This window comes from Aquarana catesbeiana, linkage group LG04 (assembly GCF_042186555.1).
Source record: "Aquarana catesbeiana isolate 2022-GZ linkage group LG04, ASM4218655v1, whole genome shotgun sequence".
Classification (NCBI taxonomy): domain Eukaryota; kingdom Metazoa; phylum Chordata; class Amphibia; order Anura; family Ranidae; genus Aquarana; species Aquarana catesbeiana.
In genome coordinates, this window is record NC_133327.1 from 303340335 (window position 1) to 303361391 (window position 21057).

Here is a 21057-nt window from a genome sequence, read left to right on the forward strand (position 1 = left end):
AATCTGAAGAATGAAAAATTGTCGAATTTCCAATATTGACATCAAGACTGCTGTTGCTCTGTAAAAACAAGAGCATCCAAATCACCAGTAAATAAATCTTCAAACTATAGAAAGTATAGGAATAAACATGTACTTAATATTTATACGTCAAATGAAATACTTAAAAGGTTAGTCTATCCAAAAAGCTATATTTTAGTTACACAGGGTGAATAAGTGGAGTCTGGTGGTCCGAGTCACTTGCTGGCTATTGCTTCACCAAAGAAAAAGAAAATCTGCTGCCATAGTTCCTGGATCTGTTTCCACCCTCCCTGTTGCCAACAGAGAGCTACAATTCCTCATGTTGTATTATTTAGCATATTAAGTGATTATAAATTGTTACCTTGTAAAACAACCCATTCAGTTTAAAAGAAAAATGAAAGGCAAAACATTTTTGTAGATATATAAAAATACATTATAAATACCTTTTTTCCCCTTTTTATAAGTGATCACATTCCCTCTGTTCTCAGCTGCATGAGAGCAGGGGGGTGGAGAAGCAGCAGTACAATGAGCTTGCCAGTGAATGGCTGTGCAGGAGAGGCATGTCAGGACAAGTCTGATCATTGGAGGAAAGCATACTGAGTTCCTAGCATAGCTAGAGAACTAAACACAATGTGCTCTCCTGCTTAATGTGGTCATTTTTTAATATTAAACCAGAGGGACTGGCAGGAATCCCAGGGATTTTACACAAAGGAACCAATACAAAGAGAACAGGAGACTTTCCCATAAAAGTACATAGTACAGCAGGCACATATCAGGAATATGAAGTGCAGGGGTAACAAACACTTTAAACAAAAGAAAAATCCAAAAGGGAGACTGACTGTTGCGGCAAGTGTGCAGGCCTCAGACAGAAGAAGCAGTTAGGTGGTTTAACTCGCCAACATCTACCAAACACGTAAATTTCACCTTTAATGCAAAAAGATAAAGCATGCAAATACTTGCGATTTACTATATAATGTATTGCACAGATATGTGAGTAGTCTATGTTCCTCGTCAAAAGAAGCACTATTTGCCTAGCAGACCATAAAAGAACTGTTTATCAAAGGGATGTAGAATACATGTAAATACTTTCATTTACAGATGTACATATGGTTGGTTTGAAGAAAAACAAAAACAAAAAAAAAAACCTTATGTGCAAGAGACTTGTGGTAAAAACAAATTCTCAACTCTTCACTTTTACTATTATTCTGCTAAATTTGGCCTAGCCATCAATCACCACAAAAGGTGTAAACAGTGATCCTAAAGAAATGTCAGAGCCACTGGAGAGATTTACCCTCCAGCATGTCCACATCAATTAAATGTGGTGAGAAATATCCTCCAGTGACTAAAAATGCAAACTTTCACACATAATTTTGGGAGGATTTATTCTGGTTACGCAATTGCATAGCAAATTCTAAATATTCCAAAAATGATACATTCTAAAAAAAAAAAAAAAAAAAAAAAAAAATTATTCAAAGTGTGTAATATAATATGATCCAAATAGTAATAGCCTCAAAAAGCCATACAAATTAACCAGAAGCATGGATCTGAGGAGGCAGCTGACCAACAGATGGCAAAAAAATAATGAATGTTACAGCTAATAAAGCAAGCTGAGGGCACAGGCACGGGGTATGTGTTCACCATAGTAATAACTGCTCATTACTGCATGCAGTTGTCAATACACATTGCCAGTTTGCTAAACTATGCATCTTAGATGCACTATGCTGTACTTGAGGTGGTTCTAGCTTTCAGGAAAGTGTTACTGTATGTTGACCTCTGTATACATCCCAAGAGAAGAATCCCTGTGAAGACATCCAAAGCTTTGCAATATTCATGTGATGTATGGATTATGGATTCAATGTATACTTCGCTTACGTTATCCTGGATCTATAATCTCAGATAAGGTTTATGATACCTTTACTTCTTATAACAAGTGACTTCTACAGCGACATATAGACAGTACATTTTTCTGTAAGGTTGTACTGAACCTAATTGTGTTTACTGCAAGTGAAGTGCACTCAGCATTTGACGATACATTTTCAGCTGCACCATCCACAGGGCTATCCTTTACAGAAGTAATGAAGAGGATCATAGCTAAAGTGTAAGTAAGCCATAACAATGAAACTTTATGTGCTCCCTTTTGGTCTATTAAAGCTAAAGTTTAACTTAAAAAAAAAAAGTTCCATATATCTTTAATCACATCACTTACCCATAATGAAGTATGTCCCACGTTGGGCAGGCAGTTGGATCCTGGAGAAATCTTCACTGCAGAGATGTCTGTGCTTCAGGTCTTCAGGCAGAAGAGCTGTACTTATTGTGTGACAGGGACATGCCCTTCTTCTTCCTCCATTGAGAAAAGTTCTTTCACTGATAACAGGATCTATGAATGAGGGAAAGTTTGACGATCAGAGTCTCTCCCCCATTCACAGACCATGTTACAGACATTGTAATCAGTGAAAGAACTTTTCTCAATGAAGGAGCGGGCAGAAACATTTGAATCACTACGGAAAAAGAGATCAAGGAAAATCTTCTTTCTGCTTACAGCAAACTGATTACATCATCTCTGCCAAAGAAAACTTACAGAATGGAGCTAAAAGACTGATTTTTAACTATTTCAAAACCTGGCACTTTTAACCCCTTTCTCCCCAGGCCAATTTTCAGCTTTCACCGCAGTCGTACTTTGAATGACAATTGCGCAGTCATAAGAAACTATTATTTTTTCACACAGATAAAGCTTTCTTTTGGCGTTATTTAATCACCACTGTTTTTCTTTGATTATTTTTTGCAAAACAAAAAAAAAGACCGAAAATCTTGAAAAAACTTGTTTTTCTTTGTTTCCGGTTAAAAATAAAAGCAAACAGTGCTGCGCAAATATAAATGTCCTTAAAACAATGCATCGAATGGAACAGATGAAGTGAGGAGATGAGACCACCAGTGGACATTCAAGACGACAGGGGATATATCTAAAGTAATTGTGATCCCTTCACCGCACATGGATGGCCCCTCACCTGAAACATTCGACCTGAAACAGGTCATACAGCATATACACCATACAATGGGTAGAACGATCCAAATGGTAGTAGCCCCGTATTCAGCACTCATCGGGTTAAAAGGATATCGTATATGCAAATAAAGATAACAAATATAGTGCTCTCTGCATGTACATTTATTGAATAAAAGAAGGATAAAAGATGCACTTACACAGACCGGCACTCAGATCCGAGTGTCGGCTAAACAGCGAGTGATCGTATCAGACAGGCTGATGGCCGCGGGTGACGTCATGCGCTCCTGGCCCCCGTACGCGTTACGTCCGTAGGCGGGACTTCCTTAGCGTGGGGCGGGATCTTTGTTTACGTTATAAAACTTTACAAATAACCTTTCTTCATAAATTTAGGTCAAAGTGTATTCTGCTACATCACCTTGGTGAAAATAACCCAAATCTGTCTATATTTAGTCTGTAAGAAAGTCAGAGCGTCCACAAACTATGGTGTGTGTAAATATATATAAAACAAGGAAGAGGGGCGCCTCTGAGTATATATCAATAATCATTTATTTACAACAAACAATATCCACTCACATGGAAGACTGGAAGACTGTAGTATTGCGTTCCGGTGCATCTCTGAGTAGAGGAGAGTCTGGAGGACCACAAGTCTCAGCAAGTCCGTGCAGTGCTAGTCACACATCAGGTCCTGGCAGGGATGGATGGTGGTGGCAGAACACGGTGGGAGCTCCCTCGGGTCTCCAGATGGCACTTCCGGATATATGGTGGGTGTAAGAGTAACATAGACCAACGGTCTGTGGGTTCCAGGGAAGGGGAGAGGGGACGCCGTCAGACGGCAGCGCGCCCGGCGATCGGCCTTTGGCGTCCCCTCTCCCCTTCCCTGGAACCCACAGACCGTTGGTCTATGTTACTCTTACACCCACCATATATCCGGAAGTGCCATCTGGAGACCCGAGGGAGCTCCCACCGTGTTCTGCCACCACCATCCATCCCTGCCAGGACCTGATGTGTGACTAGCACTGCACGGACTTGCTGAGACTTGTGGTCCTCCAGACTCTCCTCTACTCAGAGATGCACCGGAACGCAATACTACAGTCTTCCATGTGAGTGGATATTGTTTGTTGTAAATAAATGATTATTGATATATACTCAGAGGCGCCCCTCTTCCTTGTTTTATCTTCCTCAGCCTATTGGACCTTGCTTCTGGTCTTTTTTGGTGGCAGCCCTGATTGACTTTCTCCTGTATATACATCTATATACATCTATACACACCAACCCTGCCATTGGACTATTTAGGATCTGTTATGTGAGGTACACCTGTTTTGCGCCTTTTTACTTGTTTTTTTGTGTATATATATATATATATATATATATATATATATATATATATATATATATATATATATGTCAATCCTGATGTATTGACGGCCTCGCTCACTTCCTAAGGCCCTGAAATGCCAGGACACTGACTACTCTGGGGAAGTGATCAAGATTTTTTTTTTTTTGTACATATTATGACATCCAATACCAATGAATTTCATTGGCATAGGCAACCATTTTTACTAAATGAAACTGATTGTCTTTTGTTGTGATTAGCTGTAATTGGCCAAAGCTATGCACATGGTACAGATGGGCTGTGATTGGCTCTGCCTGTACCATGCGATAACTGTGACCAATCACAGATCGCAACTTTTGTATACAATGGATATCATGAAACAATGGCGTTCATCGTTTACAATTGTCATGTGACCTGCTGTGATTGGTCACAGCGATCACATGACACTAGGCCGGTATAGCGATCGGTTATTGGCTGTGTCCCTATGACACAGTCGGTGACCGATTGTGCTGCTGCGTGGTGCCTTCATATAACGTCTACTCCGAAGGAGTAAAGTCCCACCTGGCCTATAGCAAATTGACGGCCGGGTGGGACTTTTCTTCTCCGGAGGTGTTAAATCATAAAAAAGCACTTTCTGGAAAAACTACATGGTTACTGCTTATCGTGACATTTCAGGAATGTTTTTACTCTATACTGAAAGGTAAGTCTTTCAGTCTCAGTCTTCTTACGCAATTCTTTGAAGTGAAATATATATAAAAGAAAAATCAAAAGGTTTGAAAATATTCATACATTAACACATCCTCATAAATGGATGTAAACTGAGTTATAGAAGTACAGTGGATATAAAAAGTCTACATACCAGTGTTAAAATGTCAGGTTTCTGTGATGTAAAAAAATGAGACAAAGATAAATCATTTCAGAACTTTTTCCACCTTTACTGTGACCTATAAACTGTACAACTCAGTTGAACAACAAACTGAAATCTTTTAGGTGGCGGGAGGTAAAAATTAAAAAAATAAAATAATATAGTTGCATAAGTGTGCACACCCTTAAACTTATACTTTGTTGAAGCACCTTTTGATTTTATTACAGCACTTGGTCTCTGTGGGTATAAGTCTATCAGCATGGCACATCTTGACTTGGCAATATTTACTCACTCTTCTTTGCAAAAACTATTGGATTCAGATTGCCGCCAATACTAGTAAAAACAATAAAATAAATATATATAAAAAAAAAAAAAAAAAAAAGTCCCTAAATCTAACCACTATTTAGTAGACACTATAACTTTTGCCCAAACCAATCAATATACGCTAATTGGGATTTTTTTTTTTCTTTTTTACAAAAAATATTTAGCAGAATACATATTGGCCTAAATTTATGAAGAAGTTGGATTTTTTAATTTTTTTTTTATTGGTAAGGTTCTATAGCAGAAAGTAAAAAATATTATTTTTTATTTAAAATTCCCTTTTTTCCTTTTTTTGTTTATAGCACAAAAAATAAAAAGCGCAGAGGTGAGCAAATACCACCAAAAGAAAGCTATATTTGTGGGGGGGAAAAAAAGGACATCTTTATTTGGGTAAAGCGTTGCACGACTGTGCAATTATCAGTTAAAGCAACGCAGTGCCGTATCCCAAAAAATGGCCTGGTCGGGAAGTGGGTAAAACCTTCCGGAGCTGAAGTGGTTAACATGAGTTTGAATATGATTGCTTAATTCTGAACACAGCTACATCTCCAGTTACACTTATGCAACCACATTATTTGTGTTTTTAATCCCCCCCCCCCCCCCTAAAAGATTTCAGTTTGTTTTTCAATTGAGTAGGTCACATTAAAAAAAAAGGTAGAAAAAGTTCTGAAATTAAATTATCTTAGTCTCATTTTTTTTTCCATCACAGAAACCTGACATTTTAACAGGGGTGTGTAGAATTTTTATATCCATTGTACTGCCACAGGAGTGACATAGGAAGCTAATGGTTAATCAATCTGTTAGCATCAACCCCACAGATGGTGCTTTATTATGATCACAATTAGCACTAAAGCTAAATTTAAACAAAAAAAGGTTCCTGTGTGGTATAGGCATGTCTCAATGTTAAATGCCGGTAGATACAATGTGGCCCAAGAAGGGTATATGCGGCCATTTTTTTAGGTTACAAGGTTACTGCATCTTACCTGTACTGGATATTTCTGGCTTCCATACATAACGTATTGAGGTGCCAAGCTGTAAATCATGTAGTTTGTGTGCAGAACAATCAACAAGAGGATCATACAGAGGAACAGAAGAGCTTGAGGTCTTGTTCGTCCTCTTCTTATCTTGTACAGCTATTAACATGAAACAAGACTTGTAAAATGGAGACTATTTGTTTAAACATGTAGTAATTTGTTTGATACCATTTTCTTTCTACATCTAAATCTTTAAAGGTCATTTTCTAAAAAAGAGTGGAAATAAATGCACATGACAGAATCTTATTATTTTTCTTTAGAAGATCGTAGTAGTATTAGGCATATTGCTCTGCACGTATATAAAATAAGAAGGCTGCTGCATACAGAAAAAATATGCTTTCTCATGACTGACAATGTAGGTGTATGTTATGAAGGAGGACGTTTTTAATTATTTCCAAAAAAGAAAAAAAACACACAGCAAAAATGCAAGGATATGCAGGTGGTTTCATTTTTTTAATCAACTCTAATATTAATCTATTTTAATCAAGCTAATGTTGATGGATAACCATTGCTGATGCTCTAAGCTACTAGAGTCCTTGCTACTTGAAGAAACCACCTAGAGACCATGAACCATATTGCAACAGACTTAAATTTTCTGTTTTTCATACATAGGGATGGAGTGGAGGGGGAAAACAGAACACTGTATACCATGTAACTACTACTTGCATACATAGATTCTTCTTAAAATGGTTTACTATTCCCTGTATCTTACTTACAAACACAATTTTTAAAGCTTAAAAACAAAAATATTGATCTTTAAACATTTTGGAAGTTGAAATTTTTACATTTGAACTTTTTATCCTGAAACTTTGCAAGACAATTGAAGAAACAACGACAAAATGTTAGGATTTAGAGATTGTGCAAAGGTATAATACGAGGGGGTCTTAAAAATGTTTAAGAGTAAAAAAAGAAAAAAAAAAAAGTGCAGAAACGTTTTGAAGAACCCTCGTACATTGCTCTGTAATCACAATTTTATCTTAGTTGTTCCAAATACTATAATAAAAAAAAAAAAAAAAAAAAAAAAATAAGACAAGAAAAACTTCATACTGAAAAAGACTAACAAGTAAGTGGATGGGCTCCACTAAAAAGACACTGGGGATGAATTCTTAAAGAATACACTGTTAACTTTGGAAATTGAATGTTTACTGAGCTTAAAGTGGAACTTTACCCATAACAACTTGACAAAAATAATGTTCTTTAGCAATGAACATACAGTACCATTCCACATTAATAATTATACTATCAAAATTAGTGTGTGCTGTAAATTGCCTCCAGCATTGTTCCCGTTTCTGCATGCTGCCATTTTGATGAGGCCCAGAGCCCCTGAGCAGCAGTAAATCTTTAGGCTGTCAGTACATCGGCCTCTACATTTTAGGGACCATGCCAAAAAAGAGAGAACAATTAAAGTGGTTGTAAAACCTTTTTGTTGACTTTTACCTATTGGAAAGCCTAGAATAAGGCTTACCTATAGGTAGTGGAAATATCTCCTAAACGTGCGCCGTTTATCAGATATTTCACTTGTAGTGCGCCGGTGTCATCATCATCGCATGCGCTGTGAGGAAACGGACCACCGTGCCGTTTCTTCCCCCAGCATGTGCCGTGACTGACGGCTCCCACGTGCATGTGCGGGAGTGACATTACGTGACTCCGGCAAGTCACAGAGCCGGAGTCCGTGGCCCCCGGAAGGAAGAGGGGCGAAGATGGACGCATTAGGGTTTACTTCCTCTTTCAGCATGTGAAGAGCAGGGTGAGGCAGTGTATTACTGGATTTTAAACAGTATCGGTATTTATTTTTAATGTTTTACAGCTTTTAATGTAGCTGTACCTGCAAAAGGGGCCAGCCTAAAGTGATCCAGCAGGGCTCAATTTTCTGACTAAAGTTCCACTTTAAAGTGTAAATAAACCCTCCTATCGTTTTCTGCCAAGGAAGCTGCCATCTTGGCCTCTGTTTAATCTACAACAGCCATGATGCTGCACATGTGATTAGTTATGACACCAGCCATTGGATGGCTTGACAGTTTGGTTGAGAGCACAACCAATGGGAGTGTTACATTTCCGGCACATGTCGGAAATCAAACAGTTTTATGGATGGGTTTACTTCCGCTTTAACCACTTAAGTCCCGGTAGGATTTATCCCCTTCCTGACCAAGCCCTTTTTTGCGATATGGCACTGCGTCGCTTTAACTGACAATTGCGTGATTGTGGCAACGTTGTACCCAAACAAAATTGACGTCCTTTTTTTCCCCCACAAATAGAGCTTTCTTTTGGTGGTATTTGATCACCTCTGCGGTTTTTATTTTTTGCGCTATAAACAAAAAAAGTGTGACAATTTTGAAAAAACAGCAATATTTTTTACTTTTTGTTATAATAAATACCCCCCAAAAAAATATATAAAAAAAAACAAATTTCTTCCACAGTTTAGGCCAATATGTATTCTTCTACATATTTTTGGTAAGAAAAAAATAAAAATAGCAATAAGCGTATATTGATTGGTTTTGCGCAAAAGTTATGGTGTCTACAAAATAGAGGATAGATTTAGGGCATTTTAATGAATAATTTTTTTTTGTTAGTAATGGCGGTGATCTGTGATTTTTATTGCGACTGCGACATTGCGGCGGACAGATCGGACACTTTTGACACCATTTGCATTTATACAGTGATCAGTGCTATAAAAATGCACTGATTACTGTGTAAATGTCACAGGCAGGAAAGGGGTTACACACTAGAGGGCAATCAAGGGGTTAACCGTGTTCCCTCATGTTCTAGCTGTATGGGGGGTGGGCTCACTAGAACATGACAGAGATCACTCCTCCCGATCACTTGGAGCAGTAGATCCCTGTCATGTTGCTAGGCAGAACAAGGAAATGCCTTGTTTACATCTCCCTGTTCTGGCTCTCCGTGCCACGATTGCGGGCCACTGGCGGACATTGAGTCCGCGGGACCCGCGGGCACGCTCCCACGGCCTGCCGCCGGAGGCCATATGGGTACGTTGTTTCGTGCACCCGTGCCACTTTGCCGACGCATAAAAGCGTGAGCCGGTCGGCAAGTACCCGAGTTCACTTCAATCCTCTAGTAATGTGCAAGAATAAAATTGGAATTTTGCTATACTGGCACATTCCATATCTTGGAGTATAGTACAGGACACCAGTTCAGTTGTCAGACCACGGGTTATATTTTGCTACTTTCAGATGATCGGTCACTGGAAAGCCCTGCAGGGAACACCTGATTAATCCAACCCACTCCTTGGGACTCCTGTTTTGTAGCAAGAAATAAGGAGATTTCACCTTATATTTATGACCCACATATATAGTGGGGAAATAGTTATTTGATCCCCTGCAGATTTTGTAAGTTTGCCCACTTACTAAGAAATGAAGGGGCTATAATTTTTATCATAGGTACATTTTAAATGATAAAGACAAAATATCGACCAAAAACCCAGAAAACACACAATACAAATGTTATGAATGGAGTTGCAGTTGAGCAAGTAAAATACAATAATTCTGGCTCCCATAGACTGGCTACAGTATGTGCTCATGTGGTAAACAGATCAGTCCTGTCAATTTAAGAAGGTGCTCCTAACGACAGCTCGTTGTATAAAGTGTATAAAAGACACCTATCCACAGAATCTCTTTCTTCCATTTCTCCCACTATCATGGGCAAGACCAAAGAGCTGTCAAAGGACATCAGGGACAAGATTGTAGACCTGCACAAGGCTGGAATGGGCTACAAGACCATCAGCAAGAAGCTTGGTGAGAAGGAGACAACCATTGGAGCGATTATTCACAAATGAAAAAAATACAAAATAGCCATCAATCATCCTCGGTCTGAAGCTCCATGAATGGTTTCGCCTCATGGGGTATTGATGATCATGAGTAAATTGAGGGTCAGTCCAAAACTACACGGGAGGAGCTTGTGAATGATCTCAAGGCAGTTGTGACCAAACAAACAATTGGTAACGCAATACGCTGCCATGGATTAAAACCCTGAAGCGCCCGCAAGGTCCCCCTTCTCAAGAAGGCACATGTATAGGCCCATCTGAAGTTTGCCAATGAACATCTAAATGATTCAGAGATGGATTGGGAGAAAGTGCTGTGGTCATATGAGACCAAAATTGAGCTCTTTGGCATTAACTCGATTCACTGTGTTTGGAGGAACAAAAATGCTGACTATGACCCTAAGAACATCATCCCTACAGTTAAGCACGGAGGTGGAAAAAATTATGCTTTGGGGCGGTTTCTCTGTTAAAGGTACATGCTAACTTTGCCACATTGAGGGGCCAAGGGACTGTGCCATATATTGTAAAATCTTGGATGAGACCCTTCTTCCATCAGGCAGAACACTGAAGATGGGTCATTGGATGGGTCTTCCATCATGACAATGACCCGAAATATACTGCCAAGGCAACAAAGGAGTGGCTCAAGAAAAAGAACATTAAAGTCATGGAGTGGCCTAGCCAGTCTCCAGACCTTAATCCTATAGAAAATTTATGAAGGGAGCTGAAACTTCAAGTTGCCAACTGACAACCAGGAAACCTTAAGGAGTTAGAGAAGATCTGTAAAGAAGAGTGGACAAAAATCCCTCCTGAGATGTGGACAAACCTGGTAACCAACTACAAGAAATGTCTTACCTCTATGCTTGGCAACAAGGGTTTCTCCACCAAGCACTAAGTCATATTTTGCTTGGGGATCAAATGCTTATTTTACTGGACTGAACTGCAACTAAAATACACCTACAATAAAAAATTGTAGACCCTTCATTTCTTTGTAAGTGGGCAAACTTACAAAATCTGCAGGGTATCAAAAGCTTATTTTCCCCATTGTATGAAAGGTCATAAAACGCTTGTGTCCCTTTAAATGGGGTTCTAGTTTTCATTGCAGGGTTATCTGGTCCTTTTAAGTGCAATCCTCTTATTTTCAGTCACCTTTCTTTTACCCCCGTTCCAGCCAATGTCTCCATAATACATAGCACAATGCCCTAGCACTTTAATATCTTTCTCTAAGAGGTTATGAAGATCACTTGAATATATTCAGTTGGTGGAGAGGCAGAACAGTGCTTTTGTGCCCCGGAGACTGAAGTTTCCAGGAGGGCATGGGGTTTCCCAAAGAAATCAGAAATAATTGCAGTATAACCACTTCCAGACCAGCAACATACCTGAATGTCGCTGGACTTTCGGTGGTTATACCAGGATGGTGCCAGCAGCTACAAGCAATAGATTAGCATTAATCATGCCGTCAATTTGATATGAGCCTGAAAGCCTGTGGGAAGGTACTGGCCCTTATTAAAGGATCGACTAGTAAACAGAAGGGAGGGTCAGGGCAATAATATCTGCCGACAATTTGGAAAATTCAGACGTGACATCTAGGGCAGTTATTGCGGAGTTGAGCTGATCTACCTGTGAGGGGTCTATCTGAGTGAGAAGGACCTGAGAAGGGAAAATTTTGCGCTGCTTCTATATTAGTGATGTGCTCGGCCGTATTCGGATTGAACCCGCCAGGAAGCCGTCAATGCACACTGCAAATCATAGGCAGTGAGGCATTTCCAACCGGAAGCTGCACATACACACGTTGCCTATGATTGGTGGTGTGCAGTGCCGGCTTCCTGGCGGGTTCGATCCGAACACGCCCGAGCCCATTCCTACTATATAAATCAATGGGATCGGAGCCATACAGGTTTGCATAGAATCTTTCTAAGATGGAATTAACCTCCTTAGGGGATGATGTGAGCCTCTCATTCATATCTCTCATGTGAGTAGGTGTACGGTATCCCCTGCTCAGGCCTGCCAACAATTTCCCAGCTTTGTTGCCAAATTTATGGTATTGGAGGTCCAGGAAAGATTTGTGGATCTTCTCCTGGGCCTCAGCCCACAAATCAAATTGTTGTTTGGCTTCACGCCATGCATTTCTGTGTTCTGGGGTATTCTGCTGCATAAAGTTGGTTTAGGCAGAGCAAAGGGCTTGGCTAGCTACACTGTACTGTTTGGTGATATTTCTTCTATACCTGACCATAAAGGCAGGCCACGTAACACAGCTTTCTGAGCCTTCCAAAAGAGATTCTAATCTGTGCCATGACCCGAGTTTGCGTCTACGTAGTCTGCCCATGTTTCTCTAATGATCTTTAGGAGGTCTTGGTTATTAGAGAGGTATGAAGGGAAACGCCATGTGGTAACAGAACTTGGGGGGGCAAAGTCTAATAGGTCAACCAAAATTGGGGCGTGATCTGAGATGACAATCTCATGGATATGCGAGTCTGAGGTGTGCTTTATTAACAGGGAATTGCAGAAGAAGTAGTCAATACTGAACAGACTGTTATGAGGGGAAGAGAAAAATGAATAGCCTTTCCCGTCAGGGTGGGCTAGCCTCCAGAGGTCTATTAACTTCTACGAAGTTTGTTAATGGGGTGGTGACCAATGATGGGGAGGTGCTTGGTGGGACCTGTCTTCAAGGAGGTGCATCACTGAGTTGATGTCACCCCCAGCTAGGAGGGGGAGGTGAACATAGGGAACAAGGAGGGAGGACAATGTTCGAAAAAAAATGTTTTGAAGGGGAGTTTAGGGCATATATGTTCGAAAAGACCCATTCTCTAGAGGACAATCTCAATTTTAGTGTTCTAAACCAGCCAGCTTCATCAGATTCTACAGAAAGTACCTCACCAGGGAGACTTTTACGAATTAGGATAAGCACCCCTGCTTTTCCCTTAACCGCAGCCGAGCCATTGATCGTCTTACACATAATTTACATATACGGATGAAGTCAGCCGTTGTCAAATGAGTCTCCTGCAATAAAGCAAAGCCAGTTTTGAGGCGTTTGAGGTGATGTAGCATCGCCATCTGCTTATAGGGAGACCGTAGCCCCTTAACATTACATTAGACTATTTTCATAAACAAATAGTGGTGAGGGGGGGATCAATAAAAAGAGGTTGGTGCAGAGCCAAGGCACAGCATGAGCGGGCCAATTGACGCCAAGGGGATGCCACCCAGTGGGAGAGCATAGGTGATAAGGCTTTTGATTACCGAAGAGGAGGGTTTAGAGGGATTACCAACCCTGGCTCAACAAGAAGAAGAACTGGGGTCAACAAGGAGAAGTAAGAAGATGCGCCCGTGAACTTTGGAGGAAGAATATTCTCCCAGGGGGGCAACAGGAAGTGTTGGGGTAAGAAGTATGTTCCCAACGCACTGCCGATCAAGATGATGTGAGAGATCTCCGATAAGGCTGTGGGAACAAAAATTATATCAAAACATCAGAACATTAATACAACCTGGGTTGTAACAAGGATAGAAAATCAGCTGGATGAAACACCACAGTTATTGTTATTCTGGTAGTTTAGAAGAGGACGGTGCCAGTCAGCATCTCAGCGGGGCTTGTTACACCTAGAGCCTTGGAGAAGCGGGGCCTCCTTGGCGGGTCCTTTTTTGGACTAAGTTGATCTCAGAGGTCTGAGGAGACACAGGCCCAGGGTGGGATTTGATTTAATATATGGAGGTATGCTTCCAGATAGTGTATGGCCTCCTCGGGGTGCGTGAGTGGCTTCGGTTCACCAGCCAGATCGGTAAAGCGCAGAGTGGCAGGGTAGGCTGCACAAATGCGTTGGAAGGCCTTGCGCCTACGGTATACCTCCTGTGAGTAGTCTGCAAAAAGTAGCAGTTTATGGCCATCTAATTGGAAAGATTTGGCGTTGCAAAATGATCACAGGATGGCCACTATAGCCGAGCAGTTTAGATAGCGGACATTGACAGGGCGGGGAGAATGACGGTCATCGGAAGGGGTTCCCAGGTGACGAGCTCTCTCCATTGCACATGGTGCTGGTGCTCAGAGCTCCTGCAGAGAGCCGGCATTTAAGGTTTCAGGGAGCCCTATTACCCATTAGATTGTCGGGCGGGAACGATTCCCAAGGTCATCTAACTTCTCCAGAATATATAGCTGAGTTTGAGTGAACTGCTGATCATTGGTTTGTGTGGTCTGTACTTCAGAGAGGCGCTGTTCAATGTCTGATAACCATTTAGCATTGTCACCCAGCTCCTTCCTGAGCTGGGTGATGCCTGAGGCTCCTGCCCTTCCCACCACAGCTGTGATGGTGGGTAACAAGAGGGCAGCCACAGCCTGTGCCATTTGGGAGTAATCATCGTCTGGGGAGGCAGGAGCTGTGACCGCTGGCATAGCTGTGACCACGCTCTCCTCCATCTCAGAGCCAGTGGCCATATTGGTTGTGGTAAAGGCTCCGAGCGAAAGGCTCGGCAGATCCACTGTGCACAACGAAGCGGTCCATGTTGCTGTCCCGGGGGAGCTGCACAAGAGGTCAGGTGAGAGCCTGACTGTGGAAGCGGTTTTGTAAGCGTGGATCACCGGAGCTGCCAGTTCTCACTCCTCCCGCATGTGGAGCCGGAACCGGAAGTAAAGGCTTTTAAAGCATCGCCTATGGATAGTAAAATTTACTATGTTTGTCACTGTTGCACGAGCATGTGCAATTTTAAAGTGTGACATGCTTGTATTGATTTACCCAGCGTAACATCTTTTATATTTAAGGCTCAATGCACACTGGCTTAAAAATCGCTGCTTCTACAGGAGTCGTTCTGCCTGTAGCATCAGCTCAATTTTATCCATGCACATTAGGACAATTACAGGCATAATTTGAGCTCAACGTTTAGAGGCAGGGTAAAAAAAAAAAACCCTTCTTGTTTGCATTTCCGATTGGAGCTTACTGGCAGAAAAAAAAAACTAAAAAAAAACCTCTCTTAAACTCGTCTGAACTTTGTCTATATGAGTGTTTTTTCTGCCAAGGGAACTGGCTTTTTTTTTTTTTTTAAGCCCAGTGTGCATGAAGCCTTACAAAAAAATTGGGTTATGTATTGTGTTTTTTGCATTAACATTCAAAAGGTGTATTTTTCCCCAAAAAACTGTGTTTGAAAAACCACTACGCAAATACTGTGCGACAAAAAATACTGACTGTTACACGTAACCAGAGTGTCAAAAAAGGACCGGTCTGGAAGTGGATAATATGCCTTAGCCAAACCTTGCTCCGATGCAGGGGAACAACTATCCCCTTTGCTGTTTTCCTTGGTTCTGTGTACTGAGTACTGGGTGATATTAGGCCCTTTTTGGCTCTTTGTCTCTGCCATTGCTGTGGGGTACTCACAAAATTAATGTTGGTTTAAAGGTTGTTTGTGTGTGTAGGAAGGGAGCCCCTGTAACACAGGCACTGACTAATGTCCTGGACAAGCAGGTAGTAAGGAGAAGACATGCTTCTTGCACTCTCTGCAGAAATGTTGGAAAAAGGACATCAACTGGGGGCGTTAGCAACTACGTTAACACCCAAGGAGCAACATCACGTGTGAAAAACCTGCCAGATTCAAAAAGATAAAAAACACACTATGAAATGAAATATCACCCACATGTAAAATAGATGTAAAATAGAACAATGTCACAATTGTACCTTACGCATGCTGCAGGTTCCCAGAGGGAACCAAACGTCACCTGTCACAGTAGACAAACCCTCAAAGTGGCCTTCAGGGTCTGCATGCCATTGGTATGAAGCATGGTCCTTGACCTGTATGACATCTACAGCTAACTACACTTGCTGTACCACATGCCAAGGGGAGCACCCAACACAGAATCCAGGGCCCCCAAGGCAAACTTGACAGGCTGGCCTCACTGATGTGGGGTTCAGGAACGGTTCCCAAAATTTACATTGAGAGTAATCAATCTGGAAACTACTAGTGAGCTCTAAGGCAATAAGCAGTCAGATCTTGAAAGAAGTGTAATTAAATTAGTGAAGAAAAATAAAAAGGACTGGTGTAGAAACTCCAGAGAAGAAGGCCAGAACGGACACTAGCAAAAAAAAAAAAAAAAAAAACTAGAAGAGTGGGGCTTTATGTAGGGTGCAGGGGGCATTCCTAGCAAAGCATCTGTCAATATCCAATCACCTGAAGGTAGCAACATATATAACCCATGGTCTATGACTACTGATCCTGTGTTCTGTACGGTACATTTCAAAGTTCACTTTTCTTTCACATTTCAAATAGATTCACCCCATTTGCCAAACCCAGTGAAAGTGAACAGTCTATACAACTTTAATAAAACTTCACTACACTCTCAATTGTTGCTAGAAAAAAGAGAAAAAGGTAAGGGTTTGAAGAGATAACTGGAAATGCATCGAGGTTACTCAATCAGTTCATAACGCACTTTTTCATTCACTATCTGTATTTTAGAGATATCTACAAAGACTGTAAATTGTGCCACAAATATAAATAAAAAAATAACTCAACTGAAATCACATTAGCCTAACATACTTGAATAAGCCATATGAACAATAAGTGGCAGTTAAGAAATGACATGTTATGTCATGGTCCCATTGCAAGTGGCAACTTTATGAACTTCTCTGCACTTCTTGATTCTCTACATGAGTAAGCTGCCCAAGACAGGCAGTTGACAGTCATGGTACAAAACAGACTGCTATTTGACAGCCAGAGTCGTTGTCTTCATAATAAATGCCTAAACATGCTCCTATGTTATTATAAATTTAACAAAGGCCAAATGTTTTCCATAAATAGCACAGCAAATTCACCAACATGGTTTACTGCACTCAACCGAAAGCCTGAACACACTAGGGTCAGAGATTCTTTTTTTTTATAATTTATTGTTGCCAAAACTAACAAAGGTAGACAGAAAAACACAATGTGCACTTTGTTTTACATTGGATCAAATTCTCAAAATATAGCTCGACCACCTGGCACAAAGCAAAGAGGAGTAAGTACTGTAACGTGTATTTTTCAGATTGCTTAAAAAATGTGTAAACAATTTACCCTTATCCAAAAGAACCATACTCCCATATGTCGGATGCCAGCCATAGAAGTAAAGACAAAATACATGATAATGACAGTGATCAACACATAGTCTAGCGGGAAAACCTGAAAGAAAAAACAATGATGTGAGGGGCAAGCTTTCCAAAGAGGCACAGACAATTCAAAACATTTTTTTCTAGTATAAAAGGAAAAGGATAGGACTACCTTCTATATTCTAGCAACTAAACCCAAGTAAGCAATCTGTATTATGTGTTCTTACAGAAGCAATGCCTGTTGCAGCAGTTGAATACTTTTTTTAAGCAAAGTTATCGGTATCCAAATTTTGCCAAAAATACTTTATGTCTGGGAATGACAGATTTTGAGACTCCCAGTCTGCCTGTAGTTGGCACGAACAATAATGGCGGGCTTACTATGCAACAGCTTTCAATACCATTTATGGAAGATTGTACTTGCAGCAAAAATACTCTGATGACATAGGGGCTACTGCTCCAGCAGTCATGTGTGTGTATATACAGTCTCACAGCAGTCAGGGGTATCTATCTTTGCTATATAGCGAGTTTGCTGGGCTGCCTCACGGTTTAATGTGACCAGCTGAAGCAGGCCTGATTATCCCAAACTCCTAGTCTGCCAAGTGAAGATGTGCCACCCTGGAACCAGTTTTTTCTGTGCATGTTAGACTGGGGAGCAGGCAAGCTACACAACAATATGTTAACTGTGGTAGTTTTGTAATTTACCTAATTACTTGTACTTTGTTAAGCCTACAATGTGTGGGTTGCACTACACGTACCTTAAGGACACAAATAGGGGAACACTGCTGTGACACTAATAACCCAAATGCTAAACATGTTTCCAATGCAACGCATTACTTTATGGAATGCCATCAGGGCGATCTTTCCTCATTCAGGCTTAGAGGTATAGAAAGGCTGTCTTACTCACCTAGAGGAGGTGACAGGGGGAGAAGGTGGGGGGGAAGAGGCATGGTGGATTTTTAGACTAAACACTAACTTACCTCAAACTTGAGGTGGGAGTAGGACTTGCATCAGCACTAAAATTTTCCTCTCTCCCTAGTTTCCTCTCTCTTCATTTATACATATGTTTTGGTTTACACGTATATTTGTTTTATCCTCCTTAGTACTTTTATTATTTGTTTTTCATTTTTTCTTTATATATTTAGTTTCACGTTGTTTGTGAAGATTAGTGGTACACACATGGGACCCCCTTGCAGGCATTATACCTGTTTCTTCTTTTGTTGATCATTTGCAATCAATTCGGATAATTGATGGGTGGAGCCTGTGGTACTTAGTGCTACTTTTTTTTTTAAAGTTGTGTCTTAATGTAGTTATGACTAAGGCCTTGTAGGCTAAAACACGTCAACTGATCTTATCTACGTTTATACACTGATTTATACACTGATTTCTGAATATGATGATTTTTTTTTTTTTAAGAGCAACAATTGGTTGTGCAGGTAAACTACCTATGTGCATGATGATAACCAGATCCTGTGTGGTGAGACAGCACAGCAGGGATGATTCCCCCATCCACCTCACTTGTGTGGATGGGGGATTCTGCTTGTTTCCATGTACAGCCAGCATTAGCCCGATTGGTTATAACCATTTATCCTGCTGACAAGTGACAGCTGCAGGACAGCTAGTCAGGGATCAGCGTGTTAAATCCACTTTGGGCAATTTAATAACTTCTGGTTTTGTTTTATTAGCTATTCTTATACCTTTTGGAAAAAGACCAGGTAAATAGACTATGTATGGTTTAACTAAGACTTGCTGTCTGCTGTGTCTAATAACTGTGCTGTAGACTCATCCACAGAGTGCTACCCCCTACACCACTGTGCGCTCTGGATTTATCCAGGTATAAAGCTCACTGAAATTCTTGCATAGGATATTTGCAGCAGAGAGAGAGGGAGAGATGGACAGAGAGAGAGAATGAGACAGACCGTGAAAGACCGAGAGTGGCACACAGAGTGAGACAGCGAGAGACAGACGCAGAGAGAGACAGTAAGACGAACGCAGAGAGAGTGAGAGGCAGAGAGCAAGAGAGAGAGAAAGAGACACATAGTGAGACAGGAGAGACCGCAGAGAATACAGAGAGAGCAAGACTGTGGTTTAGTGGGTGGGGGCTAGTGTGATGTTAGGTCACCGCTCCTTTAAGCTTTGGTGCTATGCCACTTCCACAGATCGGCAGATTTAGGAGGTCTGCAACTAAATGAGGATGCATTTTTGAGAAGTACACTCAATGTAATTTAGGTTATACCAACATCATCTACTAAACTATGCAAATAAATGGTGTTTTGGGTATTTGGGTTTACAACCACTTTAAAGTAATGTAGTGATTTGTATATAATATGTAGATGTACAGTGGGGACGGAAAGTATTCAGACCCCTTAAATTTTTCACTCTTTGTTATATTGCAGCCATTTGCTAAAATCATTTAAGTTCATTTTTTTTTCCTCATTAATGTACACACAGCACCCCATATTGACAGAAAAACACAGAATTGTTGACATTTTTGCAGATTTATTAAAAAAGAAAATATGGTTTTAAGTATTCAGACCCTTTGCTGTGACACTCATATATATAACTCAGGTGCTGTCCATTTCTTCCGATCAGCCTTGAGATGGTTCTACACCTTCATTTGAGTCCAGCTGTGTTTGATTATACTGATTGGACTTGATTAGGAAAGCCATACACCTGTCTATATAAGACCTTACAACTCACAGTGCATGTCAGAGCAAATGAGAATCATGAGGTCAAAAGGAAGTGCCTAAAGAGCTCAGAGACAGAATTGTGGCAAGGCACAGATCTGGCCAAGGTTACAAAAAAAAAAAAAAATTCTGCTGCACTTAAGGTTCCTAAGAGCACAGTGGCCTCCATAATCCTTAAATGGAAGACATTTGGGATGACCAGAAACCTTCCTAGAGCTGGCCGTCTGAGCTACCGGGGGAGAAGAGCCTTGGTGAGAGAGGTAAAGAAGAACCCAAAGATCACTGTGGCTGAGCTCCAGAGATGCAGTCAGGAGATGGGAGAAAGTTGTAGAAAATCAACCATCACTGCAGCCCTCCACCAGTCGGGGCTTTATGGCAGAGTGGCCCGACGGAAGCCTCCCTCAGTGCAAGACACATGAAAGCCCGCATGGAGTTTGCTAAAAAAAAAAAACACCTGAAGGACTCCAAGATGGTGAGAAATAAGATTCTCTGGTCTGATGAGACCAAGATAGAACTTTTTGGCCTTCATTCTAAGCGGTATATGTGGAGAAAACCAGGCACTGCTCATCACCTGTCCAATACAGTCCCAACAGTGAAGCATGGTGGTGGCAGCATCATGCTGTGGGGGTGTTTTTCAGCTGCAGGGACAGGACGACTGGGAAAGATGAATGCAGCCAAGTACAGGGATATCCTGGACAAAAGCCTTCTCCAGAGTGTAAGACAAAAATAATTCCATAGCTCAACTCACCAACCAGTCTGCTGACCAACCAAATTAACCGTCTGTTAAAAGCAGGGGTTTAGTTAGCACACATTTGCAAACGCATGTGAAAGCTGCAATGCCTCGTCACGGCACCCTGTGTTGCTTGCAGTCCGAACACTACAAATTTATAAGTGTCTCCACAGTGGAAGCACATGCATGGAATGGATAGATGTGGGACAGGTGAGCCTGGAGGCAGCCAGGGCCCCCTTAAAAGGAA

The 21057-nt window shown here is 41.1% G+C and overlaps 1 protein-coding gene across 1 annotated transcript in view; it reads right to left on the minus strand.

Moving 5' to 3' along the window:
* The window catches only part of LMBRD1 (LMBR1 domain containing 1), a 393083-nt gene that overhangs the window by 110898 nt on the left and 261128 nt on the right, over positions 1 to 21057 (minus strand). Inside the window, exons 12-14 of the mRNA XM_073626738.1 lie at positions 17365 to 17469; positions 6519 to 6668; positions 1 to 58 (exon numbers count right to left, since the gene is read on the minus strand). The exon at positions 1 to 58 is cut by the window's left edge and continues 21 nt beyond it. Coding sequence (XP_073482839.1) covers positions 1 to 58; positions 6519 to 6668; positions 17365 to 17469 — 313 coding nt within the window. The remainder of the gene's footprint in view (positions 59 to 6518; positions 6669 to 17364; positions 17470 to 21057) is intronic.